The sequence below is a fragment of the Bufo gargarizans genome, chromosome 10, assembly GCF_014858855.1.
Source record: "Bufo gargarizans isolate SCDJY-AF-19 chromosome 10, ASM1485885v1, whole genome shotgun sequence".
Taxonomy (NCBI): domain Eukaryota; kingdom Metazoa; phylum Chordata; class Amphibia; order Anura; family Bufonidae; genus Bufo; species Bufo gargarizans.
Window position 1 is genome coordinate 9302277 of NC_058089.1, and position 26043 is coordinate 9328319.

At 42.2% G+C, this 26043-nt stretch overlaps 1 protein-coding gene across 1 annotated transcript in view; it reads right to left on the reverse strand.

Moving 5' to 3' along the window:
• LOC122920743 (receptor-type tyrosine-protein phosphatase beta-like) overlaps positions 1-26043 on the reverse strand; it is a 117131-nt gene that overhangs the window by 3224 nt on the left and 87864 nt on the right. The window contains exons 24-36 of the mRNA XM_044270457.1: positions 21885-22160; positions 20601-20738; positions 17890-18088; positions 17445-17587; positions 14970-15048; positions 14133-14168; positions 8101-8185; positions 7328-7418; positions 6496-6569; positions 5295-5429; positions 2583-2699; positions 2318-2478; positions 291-426 (exon numbers count right to left, since the gene is read on the reverse strand). Of these exons, the coding sequence (XP_044126392.1) occupies positions 291-426; positions 2318-2478; positions 2583-2699; positions 5295-5429; positions 6496-6569; positions 7328-7418; positions 8101-8185; positions 14133-14168; positions 14970-15048; positions 17445-17587; positions 17890-18088; positions 20601-20738; positions 21885-22160 (1670 nt within the window). The remainder of the gene's footprint in view (positions 1-290; positions 427-2317; positions 2479-2582; positions 2700-5294; positions 5430-6495; positions 6570-7327; positions 7419-8100; positions 8186-14132; positions 14169-14969; positions 15049-17444; positions 17588-17889; positions 18089-20600; positions 20739-21884; positions 22161-26043) is intronic.

Below are 26043 nucleotides of genomic sequence, written 5' to 3' on the forward strand. Positions count from 1 at the left end.
TTAACTCAGGCAGAAGACATTTTCTTTACAGGTCTGCTCAGAAAACAATACAGAATGCATAACACTTTTAAGGGCTCATTCAGATGGCCGTGAGTGTTTTGCAGTCCGCAAAACACGGATACCGGCCAATGTACGGAACGTAAAGGGCCAGCAATACATAGAAAATGCCTATTCTTGTCCGCGATTGCTGACAATAATAAGACATGCTCTAGATTTTTTGCGGGGCAGAACTGATGTATATAGCACACGGAGTAACCTTGCATGTAGCAGAAAAAACATTTAAAGCTCACCTGTGTTTGCACAATTAAGGGCCGGTGTAAATACATCTTTTGGACTGCTCCAAAGATATCCACGATTTCATCTCTTTCCAGCTGATTGATAATACAATCAAGAGCTATAAAGGTTCCAGATCTCCCCATGCCGGTCCTAGAAAATAAGTCATACATATTGTCTTAGGATGGTCACACACATAGCAGAACACCCTCCATACACATGCATGCTCAGCTTGTCTTGAGGTCCCTTACCATACTGTATAATATAATTCCAATCCCACTGAAACTTTAGCACTGGGCTCTTGTTACAGGCACATGATTGGGGGGGTGCTCTTGTTACAGGCACATGATTGGGGGGTGCTCTAGTTACAGGCACATGATTGGGGGGGTGCTCTTGTTACAGGCACATGATTGGGGGGGTGCTCTTGTTACAGGCACATGATTGGGGGGTGCTCTTGTTACAGGCACATGATTGGGGGGGGTGCTCTTGTTACAGGCACATGATTGGGGGGGTGCTCTTGTTACAGGCACATGATTGGGGGGGTGCTCTTGTTACAGGCACATGATTGGGGGGGTGCTCTTGTTACAGGCACATGATTGGGGGGTGCTCTTGTTACAGGCACATGATTGGGGGGTGCTCTTGTTACAGGCACATGATTGGGGGGGTGCTCTTGTTACAGGCACATGATTGGGGGGGGTGCTCTTGTTACAGGCACATGATTGGGGGGGTGCTCTTGTTACAGGCACATGATTGGGGGGGGTGCTCTTGTTACAGGCACATGATTGGGGGGGGGGTGCTCTTGTTCTTGGCACCTGATTGGGGGGCATCTATGGGGGCACATTTTACTGGCACATTATTGGGTGGCATCTATGGGGGCAGTTATTACTGGCACATGATTGGGGGGGTGCTCTTGTTACTGGCACATGATTGGGGGGCATCTATGGGGGCACATTTTAATGGCACATTGCCAGGCTCTGGATCCGCCACTGTTCGCTGTGCTCAGCGCTGACTGCGACATAGAAGGGGTTAATCATCTGGCATCAGCTTTTACAGCTGGTGGATACAGCAGGGGCCCGGCTTTCAGTCACAGATGGACCCTCGCATTGATCAGACGTGCACAGCTCCTTTGCCCGCCCGATCATCATGATGTACTATTACGTCAAATTGCGTAGTCACTTTCCACTATGATGTAATATTATGTCGTGTTGAGAACGGGTTAAATGTACCTATTGTCTCCTGTCACTGCTTTGCAGTGTTCTGCCATGCTTGTTAATTTAATTTCTGCTAAATAATTGACTTTAAAAAAAAGATATTACACTCCATTATCATGAAATTATAGAAATCACAAACCGTTCTGCAGTATGCATGCTATACACACCCAAACAGCAGTTCAGAACACACATTATACACACACACACACACACACACACACACACAACTCTGCAGGGCACATATTATAAACACACGCAGCAGTGCAGTACACACATTATGCACACACAGCTCTGCTACATACATACACACAAAACCCTGCTACACACATGTGTAGTGCCCAAGTGCACAGCAGCAGTACTCTGCAAAAGAGGTGTAGAGCTGTACTTTCTCATAAAGTATGCATTTTATGTATTGTTGCTAAGGCGTTAATAGTCCATATTCACATTCACCACTAGATGGGGCTGTTTCCCTTCCCCACAGGGAAGGAAGGGTCTCGAACAGTCTCCTCTCAAATCTGCAGCTTGCTGCACATACACAGCTCTGCAGTAGGCATATTATACATACATAAATGGCAAATAGCGGTCCACAACGCCGGTACGGGGCACACAAGTTCGTGCGCATGAGCCCTTAGGAAGTTTGGGTTAATTACAGCCATTTTTGCCCTTTGGGTCACCAAAATTCGTAGAAATACAGTGTGCCTGCTCACTCCTCCTTTGTCTACGGCTCATTCTGTTTTACAATGGATTCAATGTATAATCTCATCTATGGAGGCCAGAGAGATACAATTGGCACATTTTTTTCTATCTCAGCAAACAAAGCCCAATTCTTATACCTGCAATGGACCAGAGTAGGGTAATTAGAAGGATTTTCTTTCTTGTTCTGCCGGACCTGATGTACAAACTGTATTACAGTGTCTCTTTCAGGCATTTTCCCAGTCTCGTGCCATTCAGTAAAATGGAACTGTCGTACTTGACGACTTTCTTTCCTTCCAATCTGAGAAAACACAAAATTGATTTTATGTTAGAAAATATACAACACGAACCGACAACACAAATAAGTAATAACTTAGCCACTATATAAAGATGATGGGTACTTACATTTCTCACCATAAAGACTCTGACAGTCCAACCAGTCTGTATGTTTTCAGACATTAAAGTTGCTATGATATTACCAAATGTTTTGGTGACTTTTGGCCAATATTCCTCCTCTCGCCTCTAAAATATATAAAAACGAGAGCAAGTCTTGTAAACTGGCGTAATTATAGGCTATACCTGCTTTCATAACAACCTTCTATATTTTTTGCGTCCATGCATAAGGTTACATTCACACGAAAAATAGGTGTGTGATGGCCATTTTTTTTTTTTTTTTTTAATTGGCAATCACACAACCATTTTAAGAACAATGTTTCTTTGCTTACATAGAATATATTCATATATTTTTATCATGTTTAACCATATATTAATACTGGGAGCCTCTCATGCAAACCAAGATCGCGCTATTAACAATCTGCCCCAAAACATTATCTTTATACAGAAGTTTTTTTTTTTATCCTGCTGGCATCCCACCTTAGCAAGATTACTTAATACCCAACATTCAGCAGTAAAGGGTATCCGTACATTCAGCTTTCCCTCTATGTATTCATGAATAGTCCCCCAATACTGTTTCAGCTCTGAACAAAACCAGAAAGTATGCAAATAATCCGCATAGGAGTATCACACCTGGGGCAGTTGGAATCACCCCTAATACCACATCTTCTAAGCCAAAGAGGTGTAACATAGTCTATGCAAAATATTAAACTGCACCACAATGTGATTAAAATTATATGAAACCACTTTTAAATCCTGAAATACCTCTTCCCTGTCATCCAGAGAAGTCATTGCACATTCATTTTGCCAAGCCCTCTGTCCTGGAGAAAGGGTATCTAAAAATTGTGCTCTAATTATATTTCTGTAGAGTTGAGAAATCTTCATCCCATGCTCCAAATTCCCTATCAAACCATTAAGCTGTGTAGAAATGTGTATTTCAAGCCTATCTTTTTTTTTTTTTTTTTAATACTTAAAAGTGCCGCTCTTAACTGTAAGTAGCGAAACCATGTTAATTTCTGTGTTTTTTTTTCTTTTTGTGATAATACCATAAATTAAACTATATCCCCATTACCTACTACCTGTGTGACGTATAATATATTACTTTTTTGCCAATATGAATCGCTACCTAATTCAACTAAAGTTTGAAAATGCCTATTGTACCACAAAGGCGTGCATCCTATTGAACCCTTCAATCCAAACCAAAATCGAATACAATACCATGACTTCATAAAAAGATTCCTGGCGTATTTAAATTCCTTATCGGAGTAGGTCAATTGATCTGACTCCAACAACGAAAAAAAATTATCATATGGGGATTTATTCAGTAAAGATATGAATATATTCTATGTAAGCAAAGAAACAGCGAGACAAAATGGCTTAGAATTTGGGGAGATTGGAGCCCTTAGAGCTTCCTCCGCTCTCTCAAGCTCTTTAGTCCTCTTTATCTCTCCCCCGTCTTGTTACGGGGCGGAGGCGGTGAGGGAGGATGCACCATTGGATAGGATTGGGAGGGATTGGGAGTTTTTGTTTTTGTTTTATGTTAGTTTACATTTTATTGTTGTTAAGATTTGAAATATAATAAAGAAAGTTAATAAAAATAAAGAACAATGTGATCTATGGGGTTATTCACATGGCTGTTTTTTGATGGCCTATGAATAATGGCTGTCAAAAACGAGGACATGTCCTATTTTGCCCGCTGTGTTTTTCAATTTCGTGTGACTGTAGCAACTTTGCAAATAGAATTCATTACAAATATCCCCCTATTTTTTTTGTTTACAGCTGATAAATGGAACTATATGTCACCATTAGGGATGAGCGAATCGACTTCGGATGAAACATCTGAAGTCGATTTGCATAATACTTAGTTTGAATACTGTACGGAGCGAACATACAGTATAAGAATGTATTGGCTCCTATAAGCCAAAGTTATTACCTCGCGAAGTCTCACGAGACTTCACGTAACAACTTCATAAATTATTTTCTACTGTAAAAAAACATTTCCCGAACCCTGGTTCACTCGAAGTCGATTTGCTCATCCCTAATCACCATGGTAACAGACTACAAATAAAAATTGTGTTGTCTGTTGCTGCAGTCAACTTTGATCTACAGTATACAGTTAAAATTTACACAATTTTGAGCAACTTGTAAATTCTTTGCTTTGTACCAGTTTTGAGTTTCTCTGTTCACACACAGCTAAATTTAGAATTCTGTTTAATTGTGAACATACCCAAAATCTTGTCCGTTTCCAAGAAAAATCACCAACATTTGCAAACTGTTTATTTACATTTTAGTCAGAGTTCGCATCATTGTTCAGCCTTTCTGTTTTTCTGCTCCGTTCTGAGAGGAAACCTAACGGATTCAATTATAGTCTATGGGTTCCGTAGGTTCCATTCAGCTCTGTTATGTTCCAAATCCATCCTTTCTGTTCTTCTGCTTCTATAATGGAGCAGAAAAGCGGAAAGGCTGAACGCTGATGTGAACTCGGCCTAAGGCCTCATGCACACGACCGTTGCTCGTTCCGTTCTGCAAATTGCGGAAGGCAACAAGGGCAGCTTCCGTTTTTTGCGGATCCGGGGTTTGTGGACCGCAAAAACAACGCCACGGTCATGTGCATGAGGCCCAAGCTGAATTCTAGGGCTCAATTTTAAGAAACTATTCTGTTTCATTTTCATTGCACGATTATATAAATAATGTAAAGGGCAGAATCAGCATATATTTCTTTACCTTATAATTTTCTCGCCTATTGGACAGCATTACAATGGTGCTAATGCGCTTCTCCCAGATCATGTACCAGAAGTCTTTGATGGTCCCTGGCAGTGGGTGCTGAGCAGCAACAAATTCTTTCTCAGACCTGTACCCCTGAAGCAGGAGAATAGATGATAAATGTTAAATTCATGCAGTAATGATGAAAAGTAGTGTTGAGCAAAGTGAAGCATCCGAAGCGGAATTTGGTCCAAAATAGTTTAGAATCAAAGTTTTCCTAATCAGAATTTCTCGCGCTTCGTGGTAATGAATCAGTTCTCCTAAAATGGCGGCTGCACGTGTTACAAAGTGAAATTGAGTGTAGAGGAGATGTGAACAGACTCTGAACAGAGAGTGTAGGACAACATTGGAGAGGGAAAGTGCAGGGAGAGAGTAGGAGACTGCTGAAATACAGACACAATTTATCGCTGTGTACATAATTGTGCAGTGCACAAGAGTCATAGCTAATCCATTCAGTTAGCTGTAGAGTTGGGGCTCTTTCAGACGAGCTGATGCCGTGCGGGTAATCCGCTGCGTGAAAGAGAGCCAAGCTCTGCTCTGGACAGCAGAGATACGGAGCATTAACATGATTGATAATGCTCTGTGTCTCTCTGTGATCTTTTTACTACAAAATCACAGGGAGATAAAGTTGTCAGTGTGATTTTGTAATAAAAAGATCACGGAGAGGCACGGAGCATTATCAATCATGTTAATGCTCCGTGTCCCTGCTGTCCAGAGCCGAGCTTGACTCTCTTTCAATCAGCCGATTACCCGCACGGCATCCGCTAGTTTGAAAGAGCCCTTAATCTCTAATGAAAGGATATGCGATACCTTTATACTTTTGACACTATACAGCCACACAGATTTAGGGGAGCAGGTACAGGGGGTGCAAACGTAGTTGTTATCCAGGACCTTGGTGCCTGAGGGGGCTCAAAGACCCCTCTATCACATAAAGATGCCAGAATTTTAAACGGAGGGTGGGGACCCTGGTATATATTTTGCATTGGGCCTAAGATTACAATATCATTATTATTATTAGCCATTATACCCCTGTCTCCATCATTCTCTCTAAAGTTTCAATATATACATAAAGCGTGCTGTTATCTGTCAGTGTGCTAATCTTCTGTCCTCATTATCAGCACCTCTATCATCCATTCTCAGGAATAATAAGTAAATCACTTACAGGAACATAACTGGCATTAATATAACCATCAGAGGAGTTTTCAAGGGTCGACAACGTAACTCGAGATTTATCGTCTACAATAAAAAAAAAATTATCAAATGAACACATGTAAAAAGACAATTCTGCAGAAAAATAAGAGAGGTAAACATGTTAAAAATAAAGCCAATAACAAAAATATTAACAATAATGATGGTAAAACAAAAACTAGTAGTAAAAAAAACAACCAATAATGATAAAATGAATAGTAAAATAACAGTATATAATAATATAAATAATAATGTTGATGCTATGGGGGATCATTTACGATCCAGAAATACTCCTATATTAGAATCTGGCGCAGATTGCGGCATAAATAAAATTTGCGCTACAATCTGCTAATTTTCCAGTTATGCTCCTTAAAGTGTAACTGTCATTCATTTTCTTATTTTTTATTTTTTTTGTAATGTACTTTAATTACTGAAATCGCACATATCTATTTTTTTTAATAGAAATTTGCGATTTCAGTAATTAAAGTAAATTACAAATATGGTCCGTATCACTGCCCCTATACATTACACAAATAAAGAATGACAGTTACACTTTAAATGTATTTTCTGTAGGAGGTTATATTATTCTAATTATTGTAATCTTATATTTACCCACAGGTTTTTGTTTGTGGCGTTGTTCTTGTTCTGCCTTTTACTAGTTTGTAATGCTTAAATACCTTCAATTCTATTGTCATAATAAATAATAATGTGGCCCTCCGGATTTATAAAAAGAATATTTCATGATATGGCATGCTCCAGGATTTCTATAGCTTGTATGTGTAAATATGATGATTGTAGAGACTTACATGGGTAGGCTGCATCTTCACGGTTCTTCTCTACATTGGCAGGATGAAGAGCCACTGACCTTGGCTGTAAGACACCTACAGACTGCAGGCTCTAAATATTAAAAACATGACAAGCCACAAAAACATGAATTAGTGAAAATAATACCAGCAACGACAAACAACCAAGTGATATACAGCTGACACCCGCTCCATACATCCCACTGACCATTTACATGTAAGTGATTTTGCGTTAAGGTATTAAACAGTGCCATTAGAAACTACAATTTGTTCCGGACAAAACAAGCACTCCTATGGGTATGTGAATTAAGCCCTGTTTCATATTTGCAGTAAACAGATCCGTCGGGCCGGGCGCTACCGTGTGCTGCCGAGATACCATTCGGCCCCATTCACTATAATAGGGACCGGCAGAGATTTGGCTGCTACCTGGCAAATCTGCAGAGAAGCGGCCAGACGAAAACTGCTGCGTGCAGCGTTATTTGTCTGGCCTCTGCTCAGCATATTTGCCAGGTTGCGGCCGGATCTCAGCCAGTCCCTATTATAGTGGATGGGGCTGGACGGTATCTCGGTTGCGCCTGGTACTCATGGATCCGACAGGCTGTTCCCGGCTGGAACAGCTTGCCACATCTGTTTACCGCAAATGTGAAACGGGCATAAAAAAAAAATATGAAACTATGAATTTTGGAAGGCAAGAAGGAAAGGACCTAAATGCAAAAAATGAAAATAGAAATGGGTTAATAACCTGCTGAGCATCTTTTGATTGTTTTCATACATACATTAAACTCCATCGTGAAGCCCTTGTTGTCATCTGCTTGCAGATTTTTAAACAAAGCTTCAAAGTTTTCACGCTTTGCACGTTTCCTGAAAATAAATAAAATTAAAGAAAAACAATCAATTTTAAAATAAAGACAATTAGTTATATGCACAGAACTAAGGGGATCATCTGTTTTCCCCGCTCACACCAGGTCTAATAAAGTGGTCGGGGATGGGGACTCACCAGCAGGTCCACCTAATTTACTATTTTCTATGCCTGTTTTAGGTGTATAAAATGGTCTTAATGTAAGAGCGCTAGGAATCTGTCTTGCATTTAGAAGTGGTAGTGGATCTGCCAAAGTTATGTACCTCTACATAACTTTGGCAGATCCACGGACAGCCAAGGGTTATTAACCCTTAGGATACTGCCAGCACAATACCATTACTTTTTTAATTTTTCAATTCACATAGCTGTATGAGGGCTTATTTTTAGCGGGACAAGTTGTACTTTCTAAAGCCATCATTTAATATGGCATACAATGTAATGGGAAGCGGGGGGGGGGGGGGGGGGGGGGGGAATCCAAATGGGGTGGAATTGGAAAAAAGTGCAATTCCTCCACCGTTTTGCGGGTTTTGTTCCCACTGTGTTTTCTTTGTGGCAAAACTGACTTGTGTCCTTCATTTTCTGGGTCAGTACGATTACAATGATACCACATGTATAGTTTTTTTAATGTCTAAATACTGTATAAATAAATGTAAAGTTTAAAATAAATATATATATATATATATATATATATATATATATATATATATATATATATATAATTTTATTTTTATTTTTTTACATCACCATATTCTGACCCCCATCACTTTTTTTTATAGTTATATCTACTGAGCTGTATGGAGGCTCTTTTTTGCGGGACAATCTGTCGTTTTTATTGATACCATTTTGGAGTCTGTGTGACTTTTTGATCACATTTTATTACATTTCTTTTTTGGGTAAGAGAAGAGATGAAAAAATGGCAAATTGGCCATTTTGACCCTTATTTTTGTTACTCCATTCACAGAATTGGAAGAATGTTTTTATATTTAATAGTTTGGAATGCAGTGATGTCCATGATATTTTTTGTTATTTATGTATTTATTTTTTATTCTACTGAAAGGGGGATGATTTCAACTTTTATATTGATTTTTTTTTTTTATATTTCACTTTTTCTTATGATTTTGAAGCTCGTATTTGAGCCTACAAAATTCTTATATATTTTTTATTTTTATTCTGAACAATCATGGATATTTTGGATCCATTATTTGTACAGGATTGCAAATTTCTTATGTTGGCCTGCCACCTGCTGCTTAAAATAAGAATTGCAGCTTCAATACCCTGGGTCTCTTTAGAGAGACCCAGTGCATTAAATTCAATTACTGAATCCTCATTGGCCACAGTAAGAAGCCTGAGCTTCTGGGGTTTTCACCCTTTAGCTGCCGTAATCTCACTGCTTGTTTCCATGGTTATGACCAACTTACAATACAGCAGTGGTGGTTGTGCTTGCACACTATAGGAAAAAGTGCCGACCTTTCTGGTGGCTGGGACCATAGGAACTCACATAGGCTGGTGCCTTTTTCTATGGTGTGCAAGCACGGCCACTGCTGCTGGATTGCAGGGTGGTCATAACCATGGAAGCAAGTAGTGTTTAACGCTATGGAAAATTGAATCAAGCCAGCAAAGGAAGCAATGTGGAAAATCACAATAGTGGCTTGTATTAACTTTCTCTACATATGAAATGCTATTGCTGAAGTGACACAATCCCTTTAATAAATGCACCCTCAAATGTTCACATGCAGTACATATAGTGGCTGTATTTCAGGGTTGTATGAACTGCAGTTCCCAACTATTGGAAACCAGGAATGCCTGTCTGATAAGTCGGTAGACCGTTAAATCCTTGTAATGTGAGGAATGGTGCGTGACCTCTAGATGGCAGCACTGTTCTCTCTTCCCTGTACTGATAATATAGATCAGGGCAGGTCTTTAAAGGCTATGTACACCTTTTGGAGGTATTCTTTTTTTTATTTTTTTTTATGATGTTGCTCATTTTTGGCTAAAAATAATTTTTCAAATGGTCTTTATTAAAAATATTGAGCTGTTCTGTCACAAAGGGTTAACTATTTTTCGAGCTACTGTATGTGACTGGCACTTTCACTTTTTGCGAATCCGTTATGTCTAAACTACTAAGAGGTCCTAAACATTTATTTAAGCCACATTCTTATCAGTAAGATCAGAACTGAGCTATAATGAGTGTTTATACGGTCAGAGAGCAGAGATAAGGAGTCTGTTAGCTCCTGGTCTGATGGAAAAGACAGAAAATCCAAAGGGTGCTACTAGATCATGTCAGCTCTGTACAGAAAAATGGACGCCATATTTTTAATAAAGATCAATTTCAAAAACCATTTTTTTGCAATAATAAAAAAAAAATGCCCCTGAATGTGTACATAGCCTTTAAAGGTAAACATTTAAGCGCCTTCTGATAAATGCTCATATGTATCCTTCATGGAGCACTGCAGCAGGGACATGTATGTACCAATACTGTCTCCTACAGAACACCCCCACCATATGCACAATAAAATAACATTGTCACAAGTGGCAACAATATAAACATTACATACATACGACTGGGTCAGGGAGGAACTAACTCTCTTTAGGGAGAGAGCACCTTAATCAGTGTGAGGAGACCTATAGGCCATACATGCTCCTCTGGAATTCTGTGAGGGAAGGGATGCAAATGAGCTCTTTACAAACTTTGCCTCTAATGCCACCAGATGTAAGGCAGCTATCCTATAAGTCAATGTTCAGCTGTTTAACCGCCTCCGGACCGCCTAACGCAGGATCGCGTTCTGGAGGCGGCTCACTCAGGCAGAGTCACGCATCTACGCGTCATCTCGCGAGATGCGAGATTTCCTGTGAACGCGCGCACACAGGCGCTCGCGTTCACGGGGACTGCAGGTAAGCGAGTGGATCTACAGCCTGCCAGCGGCGATCGTTTGCTGGCAGGCTGTAGATGCGATTTATTTATTTTTTTAACCCCTAACAGGTATATTAGACGCTGTTTTGATAACGGCATCTAATATACCTGCTACCTGCTCCTCTGGTGGTCCCTTTCGCTTGGATCGACCACCAGAGGACACAGGCAGCTCTGTAATAAGTAGCACCAAGCACCACACTACACCACACCCCCCCTTTTACTTATTAACCCCTGATCACCCCATATAGACGCCCTGATCACCCCCCTGTCATTGATCACCCCCCTGTAAGGCTCCGTTCAGACGTCTGTATGTGTTTTACGGATCCATGGATCGGATCCGCAAAACACATACGGATGTCTGAATGGAGCCCCACAGGGGGGTGATCAATGACAGGGGGTGATCACCCCATATAGACTCCCTGATCACCCCCCTGTAAGGCTACATTCAGAGGTCCGTATGTGTTTTGCGGATCCACGGATCCATGGATCGTATCCGCAAAACCCATACGGACGTCTGAATGGAGCCTTACGGGGGGGGTGATCACCCCATATAGACTCCCTGATCACCCGCCTGTAAGGCTCCATTCAGACGTCCGTATGTGTTTTGCAGATCCGTGGATCCGCAAAACGCGGACACCGCGGATCCGCAAAACACATACGGACGTCTGAATGGAGCCTTACAGGGGGTGATCAATGACAGGGTGGTGATCACCCCATATAGACTCCCTGATCAACCCCCTGTCATTGATCACCCCCCTGTAAGGCTCCATTCAGACATTTTTTTGGCACAAGTTAGCGGAAATTGATTTTTTTTTATATTTTTTTCTTACAAAGTCTCATTTTCCACTAACTTGTGACAAAAAATAAAATCTCACATGAACTCGCCATAGCCCTCACGGAATCCAAATGCGTAAAATTTTTTAGACATTTATATTCCAGACTTCTTCTCACGCTTTAGGGCCCCTAAAATGCCAGGGCAGTATAAATACCCCACATGTGACCCCATTTCAGAAAGAAGACACCCCAAGGTATTCGCTGAGGGGCATATTGAGTCCATGAAAGATTTAACTTTTTGTCCCAAGTTAGCGGAAAGGGAGACTTTGTGAGAAAATAAAATAAAAAAAATTCCGCTAACTTGTGCCCAAAAAAAAAAAATCTTCTATGAACTCACCATGCCCCTCATTGAATACCTTGGGGTGTCTTCTTTCCAAAATGGGGTCACATGTGGGGTATTTATACTGCCCTGGCATTTTAGGGGGCCTAAAGCGTGAGAAGAAGTCTGGGATCCAAATGTCTAAAAATGCCGCCCTAAAAGGAATTTGGGCCCCTTTGCGCATGTAGGGTGCAAAAAAGTGTCGCACATGTGGTATCGCCGTACTCAGGAGAAGGAGGGCAATGTGTTTTGGGGTGTCTTTTTACATATAACCATGCTGGGTGAGAGAAATATCTCTCTATAATGACAACTTTGTATAAAAAAATGGGAAAAGTTGTCTTTTAGAGAGATATTTCTCTCACCCATGGGTATATGTAAAAATACACCCCAAAACACATTGCCCAACTTCTCCTGAGTACGGCGATACTACATGTGTGACACTTTTTTGCAGCCTAGGTGGGCAAAGGGGCCCACATTCTAAAGAGCACCTTTAGGATTTCACAGGGCATTTATTACACATTTGGATTTCTAACTACTTCTCACGCATTAGGGCCCCTAAAATGCCAGGGCAGTATAACTACCCCACAAGTGACCCCATTTTGGAAAGAAGACACCCCAAGGTATTTCGTGAGGGGCATGGAGAGTTCCTAGAATTTTTAATTTTTTGTCACAAGTTAGCGGAAAATGATGATTTTTTTTTTTATTACAAAGTCTCATATTCCACTAACTTGTGACAAAAAATAAAAACTTCCATGAACTCGCTACTCATGACTTTGATATCAAATAAGCCAGCACCTCATCTGCAGACAGCTGTTTCAGGGTGATTGCCCCTCATCAGTGCAGAGCAGAGAGTACTGGGTGAGAGGCCTGTGTCCAGGTAAGGGGGAGAAACTAACTCTCCTTAGGAAACTTATAGGCCATACATGCTCCTCTGGAATTCTGGGAGGGAAGGGATGCAAATGAGCTCTTAACAAGCTCTGCCTCTAATGCCACCAGATGAAAGGCGTAAACAGCAGTCTGCAGATGAGCTGCTGGCTTATTTAATATCCAAGTCATGTTTCAAGGCTTATTTTAAGAGCTGAACATTGACTTATAGGATAGCTGCCTTACATCTGGTGGCATTAGAGGCAGAGCTTGTTAAGAGCTCATTTGCATCCCTTCCCTCTCAGAATTCCAGAGGAGCATGTATGGCCTATAGGTCTCCTCACACTGATTAAGGTGCTCTCTCCCTAAGGAGAGTTAGTTCCCCCCTGACACAGGCCTCTCACCCAGTTAAGCCAGTATTCTCTGCTCTGCACTGATGAGGGGCAATCACCCCAAAACAGCTGTCTGCAGAGGAGGTGCTGGGTTATTTGATATCCAAGTCATGTCTCAAGGCTTAGTTAAACAGCTGAACATTGACTTATAGGATAGCTACCTTACATCTGGTGGCATTAGAGGCAGAGCTTGTTAAGAGCTCATTTGCATACATACAACTGGAAATAGAAGGGGCTCCTCAACACCTTTTACATGCACACCACAACTCCCCCCCCCCCCCCCCCCCAGCAGAATAGTGAGTGCAGCTCTGCAACACTGTATAATACATGTTGTAACTAAGGATAAGTAATGTATGTACACAGTGACTGCACCAGCAGAATAGTGAGTCCAGCTCTGGAGTATAATACAGGATGTAACTCAGGATCAGTAAAGGATAAATAATATATGTACACAGTGACTCCACCAGCAGAAAAGTAACTGCTGCTCTGAAGTATAATAAAGGATGTAACTTATCATCAGCACAAAATAAGTAATATGCACTTACAAAGTTACTGATTTTATTTTTATTTTTTTGCAGTTTAATAAGTACATGCTGTTATGACCTCAGCATCAGACATACTGTACATACCTAATTTTCATATTTTCTGAACTATGTTTTTTATGCCTGAAATGAAAATAAAATGTTAAAATATTGGTGAAGATTTAATTAAGGTTTAATTTTTAGACAGAGTAAACTTTAAACTACAATGGGTTTATCACAATGGCTGCTGCTGAATAATAAATCTGGTGCACATTTAGACTAGAATGCAATCAAATCAAAAATATTGTGTTATACAAATTACTGGGAGTTGTAGTTTTGCAGCAGCTGGAGTGTTGCAGTTGAGGCATCCCTGACGGTCCTGTCTGTTTTATACGATCTATCTAGTTAGCTACAGTAGGTGTCTGCTAGAGCTGTGCCCCCTTTGCCATTAAGCAACACCGTTGTCCAGCAAATCCACATCCCCTGTTGAAAGTGTTAATAAAGTTGCAGCATTTTATTTATAAATCCGCCCCAATTTATCACAAGAAATGACACTTGAAAATAATTTTTTCCAATAATTTTTTGTGGTTTTATTTTTATGTGACTAGCCTCCAGAGTACACACAATATGGTAACAGCTTTGCTGTGTAGATTAGAGCAGTGGTCTTCTTGCCTCATTTGCACAAAGTAATTAAAGGGGTTGCCTTAGAGTCAACAACCTTCTATTCTATGGACCTGAACATAAACAGTCCGGCCACTGCTCCCCTGCAGGACCAGGAAGCAGCTGGGTCCTGTGACCGCTGCAGCCAATCACAGGCCTCAGCAGTGACAGGCTTGAACAGTACATACCTGCAGGCTAAACTGTATTTTGCTAAACTCTTTACATATTTTTAATAGAAAATGTACGCATTAAAAATAAATGAGAGAAAAATAAATCTGGTTTTACCTTCTCCAAAACCAAAATCCAACACCAATGAGTGCAGAGACGCCAACAACACTTCCTACTACAGCTCCTACTATGGTGCCTGAAATTAAAATGTACAGCAAATGGGTAACGATGAACCTGTGTTTATACCGTCATATGACTGTGCAGATGTATAAGGGCATATGCAAGGAGCTTGAGCCAGAAGTCTCTGTATTCAGAAAGTACCAGGTTGCTGATGGTGGAGACCTCTGCAAATATTTCCAATTTTTATGTAAATCACTTATGTTTAATTGCCTTATATAAGTTCTATACCATTCTCATATATATTTTATATGTTTTATTGCCTTACTATTTCCAGGATATTCGATTGCTGTCAGTGAATAAGAACACTACCTCTACATAGCTATTGCTGCTCTCAACTGAGAAGTGGTTACAACTGTATCCAGTCTAGACAATGCTCTGGGAGCTAAACACATCCACAGCAGCTGCACAAATGACTACTAAGGCTACTTTCACACTAGCGTTCGTCGGTCCGCTCGTGAGCTCCGTTTAAAGGGGCTCACGAGCGGACCCGAACGCTTCCGTCCAGCCCTGATGCAGTCTGAATGGATGCGGATCCGCTCAGACTGCATCAGTCTGGCGGCGTTCAGCCTCCGCTCCGCTCGCCTCCGCACGGACAGGCGGACAGCTGAACGCTGCTTGCAGCGTTCGGGTGTCCGCCTGGCCGTGCGGAGGCGTGCGGATCCGTCCAGACTTACAATGTAAGTCAATGGGGACGGATCCGTTTGAAGATGCCACAATATGGCTCAATCTTCAAGCGGATCCGTCCCCCATTGACTTTACATTGAAAGTCTGGACGGATCCGTACGAGGCTATTTTCACACTTAGCTTTTATATGCTAATATAATGCAGACGGATCCGTTCTGAACGGAGCCTCCGTCTGCATTATTATGATCGGATCCGTTCAGAACGGATCCGATCGAACGCTAGTGTGAAAGTAGCCTAAGGCTGCTTTCACACTGGCGTTTAGGCTTTCCGTTTGTGAGATCCATTCAGGGATCTCGCAAGCTGTCCAAAACGGATCAGTTTTGCCCTAATGCATTCTGAATGGAAAAGGATCCGCTCAGAATGCGTCAGTTTGCCTCCGTTCCGTCTCCTTTCCGCTTTGGAGGCGGACACCAAAATGCTGCCTGCATTGCTTGCTGCTGCATACAAAATTGAGCCAAACGGATCCGTTCTGACACACAATGTAAGTCGATGAGGACGGATCTGTTTTCTATGACACAATATGGCACAATAGAAAACGGATCCATCCTCTATTGACTTTCAATGGTGTTCAAGTCGGATCCGTCTTGGCTATGTTAAAGATAATACAAACGTATCCGTTCTGAACGGATGCAGTGGGGTGTATTATCTGAACGGATCCATCTGTGCAGATCCATGACAGATCCGCACCAAACAAGAGTGTGAAAGTAACCTAATACAGTAGTTTGCTACAATGTATCAGTCTGGAGTCCAGACTGTTTACCTCACAGAGCTAGACTAGATACAACTGTATAAACTACACCGCAAGACTAGCTATGTTTAGGTTTGTTGCCTAGGAATGTAGCCAATAGTGTTCTCATTCACTGACAGCAAGCAAAACTGAAACTTACGGCTCATGCACACAACTGTATGTATTTTGCGGTCCGCAAAAAAACTGATCCGCAAATAATAGCAATGACGTCCGTGTGCATTCCATATTTTGATATTTTGCAGAACAGCTGGCCCCTAATAGAACAGTCCTATCCTTGTCCGTAATGCGGACAATAACAGGACATGTTCTATCTATTTGTAGAATGGACACACGGAAACGGAATGCACACGGAGTAACTATTTTTGCGGATCCATTGAAATTAATGGTTCCGCATATGGTCCGCAAAAAAACGGAACGGACACGGAAAGAAAATACGTTCGTGTGCATGAGCCCTTAAAGTGAGTTGTAGAACTTTTTATTGATATCTTCACTGTATATAGATAAGTCTTGTCTATATAAATACAATCACCACAAACCATAGGGTTTGTCCGGGTTCAGAGATGAGCCCGCACATATCCCCTTCTCCCCCCTCTCAGTCCCTCTGATATGAGCATTTTTATGCTCCCATGCTCTCCCTTGCCCTGAGTTTATTGTGCTGAATCGCACAGGGCAACTGCTTTTTCTGAAGATTCTGTGACGTACCGGGCTCTCGGGAAAGCTAGGTGGAGGCTTTCGCCTAGCAGAGAGCCCAGTGATGTCATCGGGAACAGTACTTGGCAGAAGCCTCTGCATAGCAGTGTAAAAATGTGAACAAAAAGCCCTTGTCGATACAGCGCAGGGCAAGGGAGAGCATCGTTGCATGAAATGCTCCCATGCTCATGTCAGAGGGGCTGAGTGAGGGAAGAAAGGGATATATCCAGGTTTAGCTCTGAATCCGGACAACACCATTAACATTCAGTGCTCATGTATCTGTAATATACCTGTATTGGAAGGTCCCACAAGAGGGGCTGTAGGTAAGGAGATAGGTCCAGTGTAGTTTGTGAAGGATGCTGGAGATTGTTCTTCAATGATGGTGGCTGTGAGTGGATCATACTTGATCTTGTTAAAGCCAGCGATGCTAACCCTGAAATCCAAAGATAATTGTAGCAATTAATGTGTTCCTCTAAAGGAGTCACACAGCATCTAGGTTCATGTTTATAGGTGCAGCCTGATGTTCTGCACCTCGAATATCTGTAAGAACATCTCATGCACACCAGGGCTGGGTGCACCGACACCCCCCCCCCCCCCCTCGCCCCTGAAAACACCCACTGTCCACATTAATAATAATTTATCAGTATTTTATTAGAACCAGAAGACTGGGAATAACCACAAGGTCTTATTATCGTCCTCTGGTCTTTTAATGACATAAATATAGTGACGGAGCACCTGTACTGTGACTGAGGGTCCAGTGGTCCATTGACATAAGACTGAGTTTTTGTTCCATCACCCACACGGACAGCTATCCCATTTGACCGCTGAGATCGCATCGTCGCTGTTTTATCGATAATGTAGGTGACATAAGTGTTTGTTAGTCTGTTAAAATCATTGTATGTTTTAGATAAAATCCCCCATGGAGGCCGGTTACCTAAAAGGAAAAAAAAAAAAATCAAGAGTTTAGATGTAAAACCTGCAAATCTCAAGTGAGCAAATGACACTATGAAACCCAGATCTGGCTTCTTTTTTCCATTTTCCCAATCTTTGTTTTCTCCAGCCTCACACACATTTTTTCACACGTTTTCTTTCATTATATGTAGTGTCATCAAAATTTTTTTGTATCAATTATGTTAGTAAGGAAAAACGCACAGTGTGCACTACCGATTTGCAGAAACATGATTGAATAGTCCGGTCCGGGTTTTCTTGAAAGCAGTGAAGCTCTATATAAGAGCGATCAGTTCCATATTTACATATCATTATAACCACTGAGGAAGTAACTATATGTTTCAAAATGCGTCTGGGGAATGGTGAACTTGCGGTATTGATCTATATGGTGCGTGGTGTATCATCATCATCTTATTGGAACCAGTGAAAGTTACCTCTAGCGTAAGGCTACTTTCACACGTGTTTACTGGATCCGGCAGGGTCCAGCAAAAACGCTCCCGTTACTGATAATACAACCGTCTGCATCCGTCATGAATGGATTCGGTTGTATTATCTTTAACATATCCAAGACGGATCCGTCATGAACTTCATTGCAATTCAATGGGGGACGGATCCGTTTTCTATTGTGGCAGAGAAAACGGATTCGTCCCCATTGACTTGCATTGGGGGTAATGCCGGATCCGTCTTGCTCCACATCCCAGGATGGAAAGCAAACTACAACGTGTTGCGGTTTGCTCTCCGGTCTGGGAACACAACTAAATGCAACGGAATGCATTTAGGAGCATTCCGTTCAGTTCAGTTTTGCCCACATTGACAATGAATGGGGAGAAAACCGAACCGTTTTTGTCCGGTATTGAGCCCCTATGACGTAACGCAATACCGGAAATCTTAAACGCTAGTGTGAAAGTACCCTTAAGTCAGCATTCCTATACTCCCATTCCTATACTCCCATTGCGCAGATCTCTCGTGTGCCGGCACACGAGAGATCTGTAACCTAGCATCGCTGCGGGAGCAGAGGCGAGCGAAAACTGATATTGCTGTAATCTCCTCATATTGAAACTGAAGGAAACGGGAGAATGAGACAGCGGGAGCTGATGAGAAGTAACGCATGTATTGTGATGACCTGGACATTCATCTCATTACTGGCGTCCAACATTGAGATCTAATATAAGGAAAGTGCGGTGGTGGGTTGTAGCCACTGAATACTGATCAGCATAAACTGTTCTCATAATAAAAGGAGAAGTGGAAATTCTACCACCGTATGAACTATTGCTGGCAATATTTAAGCCATAAATAATATAGAGGTGGACTATAATTTGGTTATGACAACCTTGAACCAATAATTAAATACCAATAGGGAAATTAATTTTTGATACCGCATTGATTACTGTTAACACTACTTGCGTGAGCTGCACAATTAGGTATAAATTAGGGACAGTAATTGTGAATTAGCTATGTTTTTATATATTTTTGGGTATATGTATATAATCTAATAAACAGTATTTTTCTAGTTTACTGTGAGCCAGCCATTTGTATGTAATATTCTGTTATCGCTAAGTGGTTATAGCAGGCCGAGTACCAGTAGATTTTCTAGGGAGCTTCCTATGTTTATTCATTGAGAGCCCATTACAATCTCAGTTGATGAAATTGCTGACATTATTTTAAAGGTGCAGAAGGTTGAAACCTTAATTCCTTGCTGTTAGAAGTGAACTGTCTCCTAAATGTGTTTCTATAATCCCCAATGTTAGACGATAACATGTTACATCTCCAAGGCCTTCCACCCCTAAGAGCCCACGAGCGACGGGGCAGTTATGAATAGACACCGCAGCTGTTGTGACAACAGGATAGGTCGGTATCGGACTCCCGACACCCCCACTGAGCAGCTGTTTGAAGGGGCTGCGGCGGCGCTTGTACAACCGCTGCGTCCGCTTTATGTTTACCTGCACGCTGTCTCCACTGTAGCAGTGACGCAGTGTAATTACAGCTCTTTGTGGATTGGAGACAAAGCTATAATTACACTGCACAGCTGCCACAATGGAGATGGCATGAAGGTAAACCTTGAAAAGACACAACACTTGCACGAATCCCTGACATTCTGATTTTGGTGACCTCTCCTGGCATTTCTGAGGGATGCTGGTGCTGTATTTGACTAATAATAAAAAAAAAAACTCTCCTGAGGATAGGTAATCAATATCCCTTTAAATTAATTAATAAGTGACAGACATTTTTTGAATTACCAACATTTGAATCCCCAATAGTGCAACATTATTAAGCCTAAACCCCTCCACATAATGGTACAATGTTTGCATAAAACCAGTCCATTTCTGCTGCTCTTTGTAGCTGTTCGACGCTCCGGCCTATAGGGGATGGCCCTGTTTATGAGAGACCCATCCATTTCCACCACACTGCTTACGAGGGCTTATGAAAATGTATTGTCTAATGCTGGTTAACACAGTACAAAATGCCTACTGAACGTTTCTCCAGAGTATAGCTCATACCATTCTTCTCTGTTGTTATAATGACAGCGTAAGCCACTATCGTCCCGTGTGTACTATCAAAAGGCAAGAAAGTAATGTCCATCGATCCATTGGATGAAGGAGGGCTGGTCTGAATTGTGTTGGGTTGATCTGGCAGTGCTGTGGGAAGATCATGCATAAAACATGGTCATTGGCCCCACCATTCATATTACAGTACATGTTATACAGCTTCTCAATGCAAAGACTGGGGCCTCCAGAAATCATTAGAATAGGAACCATGGTCCCCCCATTATCTCTATCTATTCAGACTCTATAGGAGCAATGAAAATAACCGGCCACAGCTCATGCTCAGCTGCTGCTTTCAAATTACTGACGTTCCCCATTCTAGTAATTAGTGGAGGGAACCTTTCACACTGCATCTGCAATGTCTGCCCAAGGTTTCTGTCTGGAGGTTTTTCCAACTGAAAGCTTGGGGCATGGGTTTAACATGTTTCTGTGTACAGTTTTTATAGGCCTTTTGATGAGCCACATCATTACTGTCTCGACTTGCCTATCCCACTGTTGCTTGGCTCTCCAATTTTCAGTGGTCTGTCTGATCTCTAGGACCACTGTGGATTCTGCACGGTGTCCTTTCCCAATCCTTGGTAGGCTGGCATTGCCTCCTCTTGAATCAGCACTAGTTCCTTATCAGTGGGCGGCTCTATTGGGTTGCAGAACATGGCGTCTGCATTTACATTCCTACAACCTGGTTGGTATCGTACGGTGTGTTTAAAACATAGATGCTTCAGTCCCCATTGACTGCAGCGTGTAAAGGGAATAAACAACTGTCAGAGCAGAGTGCTGGCTTTGTAACACACCCAGTGCTGCAAGTGATAGAGCGAGCACAGCCTGTGCCATAATAGTACTACGTTGTGCGTTAACTACCGGCATACTGCAATGTACTAATACGGCACAAAGTGGTTAAAATTGTTCCAGTTGCAAAATTGTTCTATTTCAGTTATCTTACAGAGAAATTTCATATTTAATTGAGGAATAAACCATTTAAAGGGGTTATCCAACCCAGGGTTGGATATACAGCCTTTGCAGTCAGTTCGGCTACACAGGGGCCCAGTTTAGGAGGGGGCCCTAGTGCAGCTTCTGCGGCAGGGCAGCAGGAGATGAAAGCTTCCATTGTGGAAGTGCTCATCTCTATATTGGCATTATAGGAGCTGGATAACCCATTTAAGGGATTAATCTTTTGAAAGGCATAGTTTATGCACTTTTTACAAATTGTACACAAATCAGATTTACAAAGTGTGTACTTACCTGTGTAGGTAGATCGTGACACCGGGTCTGATTCAGTGGTGTCATCGGCAGCTCTCGTATACACCATGAATGTATAGGTTTCTCCTGCCGTCAGATTCATTATTGTTGCTGATTCACTTCTCACTATTGTATCCTTTATCACTACTGATGATAAGGTGAGATTGGTCTGGACTCTGTAGCTGTAAGACGTCTGATACTCATCAGGTTTACTCCACGTCAGAGACACAGAAGACGAGGTCACATCACTGATCTGCAGAGAATTTACCGGCATCGGTTCTGAAATAAAAGAAGCACAAACATTCAGTGTCGATACAAGTAAAACTTGCAGTGTTCTCTAATAGGTAACCACTGCTCAACACCTGCCTTGTTCACGTCTGTGCTGGAGGCTACGTTTGGGACCTCGGTCGCAGATTTCATTAAAAAGAGTGGAAAAAAAAGGCTCTGTATGTGGGACTTTATTCTATGCTACAAATGGTCAGTCAATGGGATCTGTTTAGAGTAGATTTACTCTGAGAAACACATGAAAATTCAACATATGCTCCTAGCTTGTCTTATTAACAGACTCTACTTTTTATGTAAACTATTTGAAAATCCTTTCCTCTACCCTTTACTTTCCATTACTCTGCTCCATCTCCATTTTCTCTGTAGTATTCCTTACATCAGGACACGTTTTATGAAAAGTTGCAAACAGTCATGAGAGAACCTACTTGTATAGACAGATGTGCTGACAGGAGAACTCGGATACCCCCGGACTCCGACTGTGACCACAGTAATGCTGTAATTAGTCCCTGAGGTCAGCTTCTGAAGGGTGATATTTGTTGCGTTGCTGGTCACAATTATATTAGTTGATGGGAACATCCCATAGCTTATATTATATGTCTTAGTCACATCGGACATATTTACTGGCTCTGTCCAAGATAACGGCAGATTCTTAGTTCCGATGCTGATAAAGGATAACTTTCCAGGTTCAGTTGGATCTGCACAAACCACAACAATACGGACAGGTGAGAACATATACAGCACATGACGTATACGGGAAAAGTGACTGTAATAGAGGTGCAGGATGATGAAAAGAGTCACCATTGAGCAGATCCTGATGATACTCACATGTGGCCTCTGTCACTGGAGCAGACATCTGGCTGCAGCTCCCACTGACTGTCTGTACGGTGACTGTATATTCTCTTCCGGGCAGTAATCCTGTGAAATTCACTTGTGTAGTACTAGCTGGTATTGTCTTATTCACGGCTCCTGTTAGACTGACGGTATAATTATCCACTTTTCCTGCGGGTTTTGTCCATGTGGCTCCAAGAAAATCTACCGACTTGTAATTGGTCAGTGAGAGGCTGGAAACTTGTCCAGGAACTGAGAATATCACAAATCATAGACTGGTTGGTTGTGCAACACTTCAAGGGGTTATCCAAGTATTTAAAAATGACCACCTGTTTGTGTCCGCGGTGCCAGTGTCACTTTATGGCTAGGGCTACAGTGTGACATGATTTGTATGACACAAAGATCACGTAATCGCATTGCAAATCAAATCTACAGTTGGATTTTTGGTTGCAGGTTGGCGATCGCGTGTGACTTTGCCATCACAGACCACAATGCAACTGTGACCGGCCTAAGACCTGCCTGTCTTTTTACTGCCCAATCACTTTTCTGAGACTTGCTATACTGCTTAACAACCTAAGCTTAAAGGGAAATGGAACTTGACAGGATATAAATGTCTCTGCCATGTTTCTTTTAAAACAAAATATAAAGAACGTTTTTCATGAAATGGCATACTCTGAACACATTGGTATTACCTGTGCAGATAGTTAGTGACATCGGGTCTGATTCAGTGATGTCATCGGCAGCTCTCGTATACACCATGAATGTATAGGTTTCTCCGGGGATTAGATTCATTATTGTCGCTGATTCACTTCTCACTATTGTATTATTTATCATTACTGATGATGTGAGATTGGTCTGGACTCTGTAGCTGTAAGACGTCTGATACTCATCAGGGTTACTATACGTCAGAGACACAGAAGACGAGGTCACATTACTGATCTGCAGAGAATTTACCGACATCGGTTCTAAAATAAAGAAAGTACAAACATTCAGTGTCGATACAGAATGAGAGTAAAACTTGCAGGGGCACATTTACTAGTCTTAGTTTTTTCCTCTGTGCTGCCATAAGATCCACCTAATTTATGACTAGGTGTGCATCAAGTCATAAATTAGGCGCATCTGTGACAGTCCGTATGCCCGGAGTAAAAAGTACGCCAGCCAGATTTTAGCTAACATTTGCGCCTGTTTCCAGGTGCAAATGTAAGTAAATTTGCCTGGGCTGGAGTTCCAGCCCCAGCATGGTATCAGGCACACACTTGCCTTGCCCCTATTATGCCCAACTGGCGTAAACGGCACCAAAACAGGCCCCATGACAAAATATTGTTGCATGGCTGGACAGCAAAGGGGACATGCAACACTTTTTACATTGTGGGGATTTGCTCTGGTAGACAGGTTAGCGGATGCAGTATAGAGGCAAGGAACCAGGTTGTATATCAAACTTCAGTGTTTTATTCACACTCAGCAAAACATAACAGTCTTGGTGCTTGTTTATACACGGCAAAACAAAACAATGTTCACCTGGAATCCTAGGTGTCAGTTCACACCCAGCTGAATGCTCAGCCACAGAAAAGCACGCCTGTTTGCAGTCTTCAGCCTTCAGCACAGAGGACTCCACAACTTCACTGTCAGATGGAGGTAGATCCACACCACCTGATAGTGCTGACTGCTTTATAAGCCTGCCAAGACCCGGCCTGGAACGTCACCCACCTAGCACTTTTAACTACTCCCTGTAAGAGCCGTCTCGGATCAGCTTTATAGCCATACTAAACAGCTGAAGTGTCAGACTGCAATCTGCAATACTGACACTTCAGTATAATCTGCTCTTAGCTCACCAAGGCCAGGAACCTTGGGGACACATACTGACCATCAATGACGGCCCCTTGTTCCTTCCTACATACCTCCCCCCTTTGTTTAACCCTGAGGGGGGGAAACACATTAAACAGTGTACCTGGGACAAGGCATCCCCGTTTCCTAGTAACCGGCCTGCCCTGTGTTCCACCGAAAACTTGAAATTTTGCAAAGACAGAAACCACCGGGTGACCCGGGCATTTCTGTCCTTGGCCTGGCTCATCCATTTGAGAGGGGAGTGGTTGGTCACCAGACGAAACTTTCTCCCCAACAAATAATAGTGGAGAGACTCGAGTGCCCACTTGATAGCCAGGCACTCTCTCTAGACTATACTATACCTGGTCTCGGCTGGGGTAAGCTTCTGGCTGAGGAAGACAACAGGATGCTTCTCCCCGTTGACTTCCTGAGACAGTACAGCACCGAGACCTACTTCGAAGGCATTGGTCTGTACTATAAACTCCCTTTTGAAGTCGGGCGTTGCCAAAACCGGGGACCCACACATGGCCGACTTCAAAGCAGAGAAAGCCTTTTCCGCTTGCTCATTCTAGTGGACCATCACTGACTTGCATCCCTTCAAAAGGTCTGTCAATGGTGCAGCCACTGTAGCAAAGTGGGGGACAAACCTCATATAGTATCCCACTATTCTCAGGAACGACTTTACTTGCCGAGTAGTGACAGGTCGGGGCCAATTCCGAATTGCCTCAATTCACCTGAGATTTGATAACTCTGCGCCCAATTACATACCCCAGGTACTTGGTCTCTTCTAATTCTATCACACACTTTTTTGGGTTAGCGGTTAAGCCAGCCTTCCTAAGGGAGTCCACTTCAGCCTGTACTTTAGGTAGGTGACTTTCCCAGTCGGTACTGTGGGTAACTATATCGTCCAGGTGCACCGAAGCGTACCAATGATGTGGATGGAGTACAATACCCATTAGCCTTTGAAACGTGGCGGGAGCGCCATGTAGACCAAAGGGTAATACGTTGTACTGATACAGCCCCCTGGGGTGATGAAAGCAGTTTTCTCCTTGGCAGCGTCCGTCAAGGGTACCTGCCTGTACCCTTTAGTGAGGTCCAAAACAGAAAAATACCGGGCTTGGCCTAACTTCTCAATAAGCTCATCCACTCGGGGCATGGGATATGCGTCAAACTTGGAAACCTCATTAAGTTTGCGGAAGTCATTAAAGAATCGCAATGTCCCATC